This window comes from Fundulus heteroclitus, chromosome 13 (genome assembly GCF_011125445.2).
Source record: "Fundulus heteroclitus isolate FHET01 chromosome 13, MU-UCD_Fhet_4.1, whole genome shotgun sequence".
Lineage (NCBI taxonomy): Eukaryota > Metazoa > Chordata > Actinopteri > Cyprinodontiformes > Fundulidae > Fundulus > Fundulus heteroclitus.
Genome location: NC_046373.1, coordinates 6657719 through 6670630, shown reverse-complemented (window position 1 = coordinate 6670630; position 12912 = coordinate 6657719). Strand labels below are relative to the sequence as shown.

General features: G+C 42.2%; 1 protein-coding gene across 6 annotated transcripts in view; it reads right to left on the bottom strand.

Moving 5' to 3' along the window:
- Positions 1 to 3: 3 nt before the first annotated feature.
- The window catches only part of dlgap3 (discs, large (Drosophila) homolog-associated protein 3), a gene marked incomplete at its 3' end in the record, with an annotated part of 186020 nt that continues 173111 nt past the window's right edge, over positions 4 to 12912 (bottom strand). For 3 of the 6 annotated variants that reach the window (XM_036144953.1, XM_036144955.1, XM_036144954.1), the window contains 6 exon segments: positions 4 to 384; positions 480 to 491; positions 3565 to 3781; positions 4482 to 4584; positions 7291 to 7499; positions 8061 to 8093. In XM_036144953.1, the coding sequence (XP_036000846.1) occupies positions 4 to 384; positions 480 to 491; positions 3565 to 3781; positions 4482 to 4584; positions 7291 to 7499; positions 8061 to 8093 (955 nt within the window). 6 annotated transcript variants of the gene reach the window in all.

Below are 12912 nucleotides of genomic sequence, written 5' to 3'. Positions count from 1 at the left end.
CCCCCAGCAGGCTGTCTGCTGAGCAGCTGTGTTTGGCCCTCACTCCCACTCCCGGACCCCCTCCGTAGGGCACCAGCTCCCTCGAACCCCTGACCCCATCTAGACTCTCCGCAGAGTTACTGTGCTGACGGGAACGCCCGGGACCACCGGATGTGTAGTAGCCCCCCCTGGAGGTGCGACCCGAGGGCCCCTCGGAGCCGCCGAGGTCTACAGAGTTGCTGTGCTGCTTGGGGCGCCCCGGGCCGGGGCCTGAAGCCATTGGCCCGCCGCTCTGGAAGTAGGCATCTTGGGTGGACTCGGTACTGCTCTGGGCTCTCACCGACAGAGAAGACTTTGACATGCGAGGTGGTAGAGGAGGAGGAGCACCTTTACGATAAGGAAAGACTGAAGAGTAAGAAGAGCAAGGGGGGAAAAGAAGACAGGGGAATTGGAGGTTAAAAGTAAATAATGTGAAAAGGGGGAGACGGGCCTGCACTTACAGAAGGGACAGACTGAAGGAAAGAAGTGACAGGAACGTTAAAGGGGGGGGGGGATATTTAGGTAAAGAGGAAAATCAACAAAGAAAGGAGAAGAGAGAACATGGAGACCATAAAAAAAAAGATAACGCAGTCTCCTTTCTAAACTAACAGCTTAGGTAGGATTCCTTTTCATGAAAAAATAAAAAAATACAGCACTCTGTATCCGTTTTAGTCACAGGCAGGGAGCAAAGCGGTGGATGTGACAGAGCTGGAGGAGGTGACAACAGAAAACCTCTTCCCCTGGGCTAACTTTTCTTCTGCTGAAGTTAAAGCAATTGCCTGAAACAGATACTAAGAAAAATCCATACCGTTTCACTCCCCCCCCCCCCACCCCCCACACACACACACTTTTCTGCCTCACCCTTCCCACCTCTGTGTGCAGCTTGTTTATTTTCAAAGTGAGAAAGATACCAACTGAAGCTCCAAACTCCCTTGGGCTCGTACGTACGTCTGCGCTGTGGAGGTCTACGTGCGGCGCGTGAGTGTCGGTGGTTGATGTTGGTTGATACTTTGCGGTGCTTTTAATAAATCTCATGGGATTAACCGAAAGATGGGAAATTTGAATCCTGCGAGTGACTAAACAGTCTCCAATGCACAAACATTAGCAAGTACACGCAGCCCACAAAAATCACCAATTACCTGTGTAATATATGCATGAACAGGGCCTTGAACCTTTCCCTGTTTTGTCACATTACAACCACAAAACTCTGTGTTTCACTGAGATTTTATGAAATGAACACAAGGTAGTGCAGAGCTAAAAAGCGGAAGGATAATGATAACTTTCAAAACGTTTCCAAATGAAAATCTGAAAAGTGTGGCGGACATTTTTATTCAACCGCACTAAATCAATATTTGGTAGAAATCTACTTTTTTTTTATTTAATTACAACTGCAAGTCTTTTGGGACATGTCTCTACGTCCAGAGCCGAAAAGCTTTGCCTGATCTTTGCAAATATGTCACTCGAGCTAAATGAGATCGGGTGGAGAGCGTATGTGAACATCGATCTTTATATCTTGGTCTGAACTTTGACTAGGCCATTGTAACACATAGATATGCTCCAATCTAATTGGAGCTCTGGCTGCATGTTTGTTATTATCCTGCCAGAAGGTAAATTTCCTTCCTAGACATGACTTTTTATTTTATCTTTACCTAGCCACGTTGCCCCTGGTGAGCAAAAGTGTCACCAAAGCATGATGTTTCACAATGAGGACGATGTCATATAGATCATGCTCACAGTTGGCACATAATCTCTGCAGCTAGGCCAAAACATCCAGTTCTGGTCTCCAACCCTTTATTTTATTAGTAATTTTTCCCCCCAGTATTACAACCAGCAAACTGGAAACGCAACTTTCTTTTTTGCTTCCTTTTTCACAACTTGCAAACTCAATTTGTGGACTTTTGCGCACAACAAGTAGTTGTCCTGCCAATAGATCAGTAGCTATGTTTACATGGGTTGATCGGAATATAAATGCATCATGTAAATAAGCCAATCGGAATAATTGTGATTGGATTAAGCTAAATTTGAATAAAATTGTAATCCGAATGAGAAAGGTGGTTTATGCTGATTGATAATCAGATCGACATGCATATTAATGCTTGTCAGGATCAAGTTATTCTGAATGTGGCAAAATGACCCGAGTGCGCCCGACGTAAACATGACATATTTCCGCATTGTTGTGTGGCGGAAATACGTCTATTCGAAACAATACAAGAGGTCAAAAGGATTATTTACTCAGTAACGTTTCAACCATAAGTAGAACCTGGTGCAACTCCAGCCTGGGCCCTCGGAAGACAAACGAACACATACAATACTGCTTTGTTTGCTATTTTTTGTTCTTCAGCAAAGATGGAAGTTTTTCTTCTTCTGTGGTTTTCTTTAGGGGAATTTGATTACTGCGCATGTCAGAGTGGTTCTATTCTGAATAAAGCCAGGTTCATATAAACACACTCATTGTGATCGGATTAATTGATTGTGTGCCCATAGAAACCATACAATCCGAATATATTTTGTTTTTTAATCCGAATACATATTAATCCGATCGTGAAACTTTGTGCAAGTAATCATAGCTACTAAGCGCGCCCAGTTACCATGAACATCTGGACTGCTTCTCTGATAAATGATCTCATTTCCCTACCTGTCACTTCAGGTGGACGGTCAGGTCTCGGTAGGTTTGCAGTTGTAATATACTATTTTCATTTTCAGGTGGCGGACTGAATAGACCTCCGAGGGATGGCCAGGTGATGTCGTTTTATAATCCAGTCGAGAAACTTTGCTTTGCATTGCACTGGGTTGTACATAGGGGCATCAGAGTAAAAGGGGTTACGACTGCACCCCAGATTATTTAGAAAAAAAAATTGACAACGCTGTCACTTTTCTTCCATTTCATAATCTTGCACTGCTTTGTGTTGCTCTACAACATGAATCACCTGGGTGGTTGGTTTTGTGACAAAATGTAATGAAGATCAATTGGCACCGTATGGGTGGACTGTTTGTAGAGTGATGGGACTGAAGATGATAAAGAAACGGGAAACAGCACCAGAAGAAAGACAATGAGAGAGACTAAAGCAGCAGGAGAAACCGAGCTATAATAATAATCATGAGTGTTTCTGCACTATTACTGAGTCTGAGAAAACCTTCACTCACACAAGGGAGGGTGATGGGGGAGATGTGAGTCGAGAGGTGAGGAGAGAAGAAAGAGCATGAGCAATAACACACATGCAGGTCGGTGCCTATGGCTTGCAAACATACACAAACACAGGGGAGGAGAAGGCTGGGGTAAAAAAATAAAAAAAAAAGAAGTGAGATCATTAGAGGCTGAATGAAAAGGCGAAGAAGCTAAAAATTAAAAATGGATACACACGCTGCACACAGAACGCAGCTGTGCAGCGGAGAAAGAGTGAGGGTCTGTGTGTGGGTTGCTTTGGTTGAAAAGAACTGACAGGCTGTCATCAAACTCCCTCTCCCTGCACGCCTCCCTCCAGGTCGACGCCACATAAAAAGAACGACACACACACACACAGAGAGAGATCTACCCCGCACACTCACCGGCCCCACCCTTGATGCTCCCCTGTGGGCCAGACATGGAGAAGACCGAGAGGCAGTCGTCGTCCTGGGAGCAGCCCGCCTGGATGGCCCGCACGTAGCTGTGGCTGCGAGTGCGGAACACGCCGGGAAGATCCAGAGCCTCGACGGCCTGGGACTCCACCTCCCCGAACATGGTTTCACAAACCGTCTCAAACTGATGGTTCAACGTGTCTCCGAGCTGTGCAAGTGGAAGGTAAAGTCGGGAGAAAAGTCGTTGTCACATTACGACACCGACTGCCTTCAGAAGTCACAATTTCAGTAGAATTACAGCTGTTTGGTGAAAGCATCAGAGGCTTTTTTTAGAGAACATGTGAGAGCCAACAGCATCGTGAGGACCAACAAACACGTTAACTCTGGAGGAGCTGCAGAGACTCACAGCTCAGGTGGAATACTCTATTGAGAGGGATGACTATTTGTTGAGCACTCAACAGGTCGGGTATTAATGAGAGAGAGTGGCAAGAAAGAGAGACCCAAAAAGTCCTGTTTGCAGTTCCCCACAAGCCATGGAGGGGATACAGCAAACGTAGATGAAGGTGCGCTGGTCAGATTAGACCACAGATTAATATTTTAGCCTCCATGCAAAGCAATGTGTCTGAGGGGGAAAGTTACACCGTTCACAATCCAGAAAACGTAATCCCCAGCATGAAACATGGTGGTGGCAGCATCATGCTGTGGGGACGCATCCCTGCAGCAAGGACAGGGAAGGTATTCAAAGTCAATGCTGCTAACTACAGGGAAATTCTAGGGTAAAAAAAACAATCTCAAGAAATTGAAGTTTGATGCTGTAACCCAACTCTATGTTCGAGGGGTATAAAAATCTCTTCATACATGTTAAAAAATCTGTAAATAAGGACTCGGCATGATGATGTATAAGTTACCTGAGCGCTGGTCAGAGAGCGTGTGTAACTGCGAGAACGAGTGTGGGTTTTTGGTGCTGTTCTGGTGTTCGGGTAGGAATCTGTGCACTGCTTGCAGGAGTACCTAAATGTAACAGAAAGAAACAGCATTGGTAACACTTTATTTGAAGGGGTGTACATAAGACTGACATTACACTGTCATAAACATGACATAACACCTGATATGAACATAAATGACTCTTTATGAATGTTTAGGACTGTTGTCATTAATTGTCATTCGGTACATTATGACACTATTAAAGCAAAGTTGACATTGTTTAAAATGTCTTTGTTATGACAAGCCCTAAATTTAACAAAACCCCAAGTCAAGCCCTTAATTTAACCTAATCCCAAATCAAGCCCTTGATTTAACCTAATCCCAAATCAAGCCCTTAATTTAACCTAATCCCAAATCAAGCCCTTAAATTAACCTAATCCCAAATCAAGCTCTTAAATTAACCTAATCCCAAATCAAACCCTTAAATTAACCTAATCTCAAATCAAGCCCTAAATTTAACCTAATCCCAAATCAAGCCCTACATTTAACCTAATCCCAAATCAAGCCCTTAAATTAACCTAATCCCAAATCAAGCCCTTAAATTAACCTAATCCCAAATCAAGCCCTTAAATTAACCTATTCCCAAATCAAGCCCTTAAATTAACCTATTCCCAAATCAAGCCCTAAATTTAATCTAATCCCAAATCAAGCCCTTAATTTAACCTAATCCCAAATCAAGCCCTAAACTTAACCTTGTCTCTGTTAATGTCAAATTGTCATAACAAAGACATTTTTAACAATGTCAACTTTGCTTTAATAGTGTCATAATTTACCGAATGACAATTAATGACAACAGTCCTAAACATTCATAAAGAGTCATTTATGTTCGTAACAGGTGTTATGTCATGTTTATGACAGTGTAATGTCCGTCTTATGTACACCCCTTCAAATAAAGTGTAACCACAGCATTATAGCCAGAATAATAACACAAATCCCAAACAAGTGCTTAATTATTGCATTTTAAGCCAACGCGGTGCTGCTGAGCACTTACTGTACGACCCTCAACCGATTGCTTTGCTATAGTTGTAAATTATGTTTATGGCAAACATAACACCATAAGCGTTTGGTATCACATACACGAGTCATGTTTAGTGAGTTTTAAAGCCTTAGTCATTCAGGGTGTTCTAAAGCAATGCATAGCTTTGTCAAACAGGAGAGAAAAATGTAAAACAGCAAGTAATTGCTGTACATTTTATTATCAAACAGGGGATTATTCATCATGTGGCTAACACAGGAAAAGATTGAAAAGTGAAAACTTCTGAGGCTGCAAAATCTGGCTCTACCACTCGCTAGAACCAATGTTTGAGGAATACAGTTTCTTGATCCACAAGATGTGGAACCTGGAAGCAGATCAGCTCTGGCAGCAGGCCACGTCTGGTACCTGTGAGCTCAGAACATAAATCTAAGGCAACGATTCACACAGCAACACCAAACCTGGATGATAAGAGATTGGAAAAACATTGCCAGGTCTGATAAGTCTACATTTCAAGCTTCAACGTCAGAATTTGGCATAAACGGCATAAAAGCATAGATCCATCCTGAATTGCATCAACGGTTCAGGTTGTTCTTGGTAATGTCACGGTGTGGGGGATATTTTCTTGGTGCTACTCTGGGCCATAAAGAACCATCTCAGCATCGTTTAAACACCACATCCTACCTTAATATAGTTGCTGATGACATTCATCCCTCATCTCCTCCTACTGCTGCTGCCACCAGGATAATGCATCATACGAAAAAGGTCAAAGCATCTCAAACTGCTTTCATGGACTGGACAATGAGTTCACAGAACTCAGATGGCCTCCACAGTCAGCAGATCTAAATCTGCACATTTGCTGATTTGCTGTCAGCAAATGTGCAGCAACTGCACGATGCGATCACGTCACTATGGACCAACACTTCTTAAGAATGACCACAACACCTTTATGAGTCTTTGCCTTGAAGAATTGAGTCCTTAACTCAAACAAGGGTCCGGCCCGGCGCTGGTAATGTGTACCTAATGATGTGGCACATAAAGTGGGCCATCCCCACATCGTCCCCACAAATTTGGGAGCGTGAAATTTCAAAAAAAAAAAAATGTCAAGAATTTCTTGATTTCCAGAAGCATTAAGAGTTACATGTTTTGGAGTTAGGGGTCAATCAAGTACTGAAAAACAGCCGTTCACCCATGATCTCATCTGCACCAAACTTTTACATTTGACACTTTGCAGTCAGGGAAGTGTTGGATCTCGTTGGATCTGCTCAGTTCGTCTGTCGGAGCCAGACAGGGAGGCACGATCCGTTGCTTCAGAGAACATGTCTCTGAAGTCTACTGGCGGCATGCTTTGCATCGCTTCCTCTAAGCTCTGTAAGCATCGTTCTAGAGCCCAGTGCAATATTCACTGCTGGATTGACCTTCAGTTTACTTTTTTTTGTCATTATCCACAATCACATGACACACAATTAAACTGAACCCAGTTGAAAGCCTGGACGTTTATGGCACAATCAAGAACACAAGCACAAGGCTAGTTGAGCTGAGGATTTAATTATACCAATTAAGGTGGTTACTAGACCACTTACCGGCTTACTAGAGGAGAATGAGGTTTTTTTCAAGCTAGCCTCCTGCCTTCCTTAGCTACATGCTACCCTTTGTAAATTGCAAGTGCAGTTTGTACCGTCTCGCCTTTAAACCAGGACAGGGGAAGCTGCGGCCTCTCTATCGACGGCAATGTAAACACTGTACTTGTGGCATTTAACCTTGGATCCATGCTTATAGACCGCCTGAAGGCGTCCCTCTGGGCGACCAGGGTAGATTTGGGTGAGGCTTTAGGGCTCGTCTCTGAATCAGCGCTGTCGTCGTCGCCCATGGCCTTGATGTAGCTGCCGCTGCGCATTCGACGGCAGGGAATCTCCCCTCCGCTGTCTGCGGGTCCGCCGTACCCGGCTCCCCAATCTTCTGAAGGGACCTACAACACATTTAGTGTTAGTCACATTCTCACTGACAAAGGTAGCCAGACAAACATACACACACACACACAACTTGTGTTAGACAAAAAAACAACAACAAAAAACATAAAATTGTGATGAGTGTTAATTGAAAACATTGTGTTATTTTTTTATTGTACTGCACGGATTAGCCCTGCAACACCGGGTGTTAGGAGGTAAAAAAAAACACATCATTCAAGACATGAATTCATTAGTCATGAGATATTGAACGTGTTGGCACAATATCTGTTAATGCAGTCCAATGACAAAATGATATATCTTTACAGGAAAATATTATGCACTCCAACCAGAAGGACAAGGATGACTCAGACGTACGGTCCTCAAACATGAGCGCACCGCATCAGGTTGTTAAAGGAAACACACCAGTTGAGCTCAGTCGAGCATATGCACACATTGAGAGCAAAATACCAAAAAAAAAAAAAACAAAAACGAAAAAAGACATGCACGTGCTTGTAAACGGGTACGTTCAAAATGCTTAGATGATGGAAGGGGGAAAGAGAGAAACAGACAAAGAAACTTACAGATAGAGAGAAACTCTGACAGCTGGAGAGACACTGACACAAAGAAACAAGAAAAGAAAAAAAAGCGTGAGCGAGAAGCCGACAGACGGAGAGGAAATAAACAAATCCACAGAAAGGCAGCAAAAAAAAAAAAAGCAAAAAAAAAAAGCAAAAAGGACAACAAAATAGTGTGGATGAGGTGGCAAACAGGAGGAGCAGATAGTACAACATAAAACAGGAGACCAACATGTCAATGGAGTGATGGCAGGAAATGATGATGGGAAATAAATAATAAAACACACACACACAGGTAGACCGTTGAAGGTCTGATATATAATAAAAAAATGACATAATTACACACACATGTTCCTAATATAGCCCCTATACACTGTCTTAGGAGAAGGATACAATACATCAGAGACAAACAGTAATACAAACTTCTCCCACGGTAGACAAATACATTCTCTCATCTTATTTCTATAACATATAAACATACTGTTACCAACCATACAAACCGAGATTTCATCAATATAGTCAGCTTTTTTTTTTAACAGGAAAAAATGCAAACGTTTCATCATACATCAGGTTCAGTTGGAATGGAGCTCAAAATAGTTGTATTAATATTCATGTAAAAAAAAAAAAAGAAAGCGAGCAGCAGGCAGCTAAGAACACACCTCAAAGTTGCCCAGGAGGGCCGATTGTAACTAAGAGACATCAATGCACTGGTCTCCCAAGAAGAAAGTAGTGACAGCAAAGTCTTCAGCTCCAATTTGAGCCTGCCAGATAATGATTTATACAACCGTTTTTCTGCGAGCAGGAGGAAGTTAGGAGGAACGCTGCTTGAGAGCAGAAGCTCTGACACGTATCAGACCGGCAAATGAGTCGGGGATTTAAAAAGTGCTCTACGGTGAGCTCCGTCTACCTGTAATTCAGCACGCTGGTGAACGGCCATTTGTGATAAAACCCCAAATTCTATCAACATTCAGATAAATGCTATAATTTCTGCTCCCGTTGGGCCCAGCCTTTGGAGCTCCGCAATACATGAGACCACAGTCATTCTGACGATATCAATTTCGTGCAGTATCGCAAATTCAATGAGCAGCTGCATTTAATACTCGCTAGTCTGCAATACTTGAAGGCCTGTGTATTACACCTCTGCTTTTCAAACACTCTGTCGGATACGCTCTGAAATAACAGAGAATTTAGCAAACAAGATCACGCTCAGGGAGAGTGGTGGGCAAACTGGTGAAAAAGAGAGAAGTGAATAAAATGTTGGTTAAACCTACTCAGTATTTTACCGTCATTCACTCACTAGCTGTATAAAAGACAGCGACAGTGAATGGAAGTAGCAGAAATTCTTATTTTTCTACACATTATCAGTCTATTTTTTTTACCAGTTAGGTTTAACAAGGAACAGTAATGTACTACACAGTCTAAGTTATTTTTTCACGCCCTTAAAACTCTACAAGACCAGCCACAGTTTTCCCACACAAGTTGTTTTGACCCGAAAAGCCAACGTCAAGCTAGTGCTTGAAGTTAAAATACGGATACTGTCGTTCAAGAAGTTGAGACACAGACAAAAACAAGTTGCTGTCACATCCGTCGTCTGAGGAAACTCATACAAAAGCTTTGAAATAGTTTCAGGCTGTTCAACCATGTCTCTTGCTCAGAAGATGTTTTGGGAAAGTCGGAGTGATCACATCTCTGTGCTAGCATGCACACATCCATTCAACTTCAATCTAAATGTGTTTTTTTTAAAGAAACCAATCTGTTTTCTGATCACACATATAGCTTGTGGTGGACTGTGGTTTCAGACAATGTGGCATCCTTCGTACGTGGTAATGCTTTTTTGTTTTAAAGAAGTGAGCCTGCAAAGGCTTTTTTTGTATGAGTGTCAGAAAAGTACTTTTATAATTATTTAACTGCTTTGATAAACAATGGACAGACTGACTACAATTTATTTACTTCTCATACTTTCAAGATTCTGAGCTTCTCCGGCTTTAGCATACTTGCTCTTTAACAGAAACACACCGAAACAGAGATCCTCTTCTTCGAACAGTAAGTTTTAATTATACAATATAAACTATTTTGACTGAATAATATAAAACACTGTTTTGTTTCCCTGATTGCACATTTTTATTCTTCTCTTACTTTCGGAATGTGTGAATTCACTTAAAGGTATGTGAAAATAAATTCAACTAACAACCTAAAATGTTGAATTTGACCACATTTTCTGTCACACAGTTAAAACAATAAAAACAAGAGGCTAAAGATCCTGTAAAGAGCAAGTTTGTTACCTATTATGATTTTTTTTAATTATTAAATCCTCTGTTAGCACCTAAGGAGTGGGCCCCCAGTAACCTTTCATCTGAATTTCCTTTAAAGTAAAGGGCCACTCAGGTTGGCATGTCTCTGTATGGCTCTTACACCTGTTCCCGCTTTTTTCCTGTTAGATGAACGCTTACCATAGCCCCTTATGCAAAAAAAAAAGGTCCCTCAATCCTCCAGTTTTTGCAAATGCTATCAGGTTTGCACTCGCCTACAAGTGTGGGGCCAAATGAAAAGCACCAACCCCTGCTGACACACTCCCAGTCCGGGCCCCAGGGTTTTGGCAACCGGCTGAGTGTGTGTGTTTTAAGGTCATCACTTAAAAGATGATCCAGTCTAATCTCCTGATCCCGGTGGCCCTCTACTATCTCCCTTATTTCCACAACCTCCCTTCCTATATCTTAGCCCCTTGGCTACCATCGCCTCCTTTATCTATTTCCTAACCGTGAGCTTTGCTATCTCTGCATCCCTCTTACTCTCTCGTCTCACAGTCAATCTTTGCTGCCCTCCCTCTCACCTCCTCTGACTTCATTTCATTCTCGCTCCATATTCTCATTTTTTAATCATTCCTTATCTATCGCTCGCAGGCCGAGGGGAACGAGGGGATAGGGATGGAAGAGTGTCGGGCACTCATGCCACACATTTTGATTGGCGTTTGTGCCGTGAGTGAAAAACCTTACACGTGTCGCTCTTACTCTGACCGCTATAATCTAGAAGATGCAGATTCTCTTTGTCCCGTTCAGTTTTCCTGTCTGGACCGGTCACCTACTGTCCAGGGTGGAACCAACTATTTGTGTATACTCGCATAACCTGCAACAGGTTGACTGTGAGTAGCACTAGCATTCACAGATTAGCCTTGGCAAATTACACAGACATAAGGTCTCGTCCACATCTGAGAAAGCAAAGTCCATATTCTGGAAAAAGAAAATCTGTTTTCATTGATCATTACTTCCTTCTCAGTAATTACGTACGCCTCAATGGGAGCCCAGACCTAACCGCACTTTTGCTTCTATGAATATGCTGTCAGTTATTTCTAGGAAATGCATGAAAAAAACACACGACCGTGGTTGACAGTGGCGGCTTGTCAACGGGGCGCTCAGGCGTTGTCCCCAACACAACTGCAGGAAAACAGTGGAGACAGTAAGCATAAACTACAAAATAAAAAGTAGTTATCACATCTGTTCTCTTATAAAATGTGTCTCACTTCTGATTTTTCAGCATTCCTGTTCCATTTTGCGTTTATTTGAGGTTACTTTTTTTTAGCAAGTCATATCTTTGAATGCCGTGGGACGCCTGACTGATGGGTCAGTGCACTCCAACACTTTTGGCTTCCATGTGACTTCATGCTGTGCTCCAATTGGCCACCAAAAGATTGTCCTAAGGGCGGAGCTCTCAGCACCTGTGGCCAAGCAGCGTTTTTTTGTGTCATTCTTCATCCAATCAGATGATTTCATGATAGCTGTCAATCAAAATCACACGTGTGGCATCTTAGGCATGCTGGTGTGAAGATCACCCAGATGCAAACAGAAGGGTCAGACCACAACAACATAACAAGACAAGTGAGAATGGAGGAAAAAACAAACAAGCAATAAAAGATCAATTAATTTAGATCAGACCCACCAGACTTAAAAATCCAGCAGCAGGCAAGTGACAGTGGACGACTTTTAATTTTCACTACATTGGCTTATCCTCCAGTGTAGGGTGAATTTTAAACTTTTATTATGTGTTTTTAAAGCTCTAAACCCTGCTCCCCACCACCTCCACCACTTATCCATCTGAGCTGTTGAGCTTTTCTTACTGCACCATTACAGGTGCATTACAGGAGACAAAATTAAGAGCACCGACACGCTGGCACAAAGCTGGTTGGTAGCTAATAGTCTGTTGACAGGAAATGAGAAGGTGTGTACCAAATCATCTGCTGCATTAGTTCCTGCCTTGAATGCAAATCAAGCAGCATTAGAGGCACATTAACGTGCGCATGCAGTAGGTGTCTAATGACTTGAAACATAATGTTATTAGCTATATCTGCTCCCTTGACAGATGCTTTATGTTGAACTGATTTTGCTATGACTAACAACAAAATTGGGCACCATCTTTGTGTTTTGCACTGCTGGTAAATATGTTTTAAAAAGTCTTAAAGTAGGTATGTTTTTTTGTTGCAGTTATGTAATGGCATATTTTATTTTTATTTATTTTTTTTTAAAATCCAAACTGAGCTATAAGTAAGATATTTACTTTGAAATTGACCTAAATCATTCTAATTTGTCACCCGGGATGGAAGTAACATTCCCTATAAAATATCGGTCCTCTCCATCAACAATGTCTTAGTCACATTTTTCTCCTTTCAAACCTAGAGCTAGGGTCCCATGTTTACTTCCTGGTTCCTCAGCCAAGCTTATGAGATTTCCCAGGGTTCCCAATGCAGAGTAAAACATTTGGCATTTTATCTTGGCAAAAGAGCAGCAGCCCGCAAACATGGAAGCCAGTAAGAGAAGCAACACACCGTTTAAAAACAGCATATTAGATTATTGTGATAGGCAAGCTG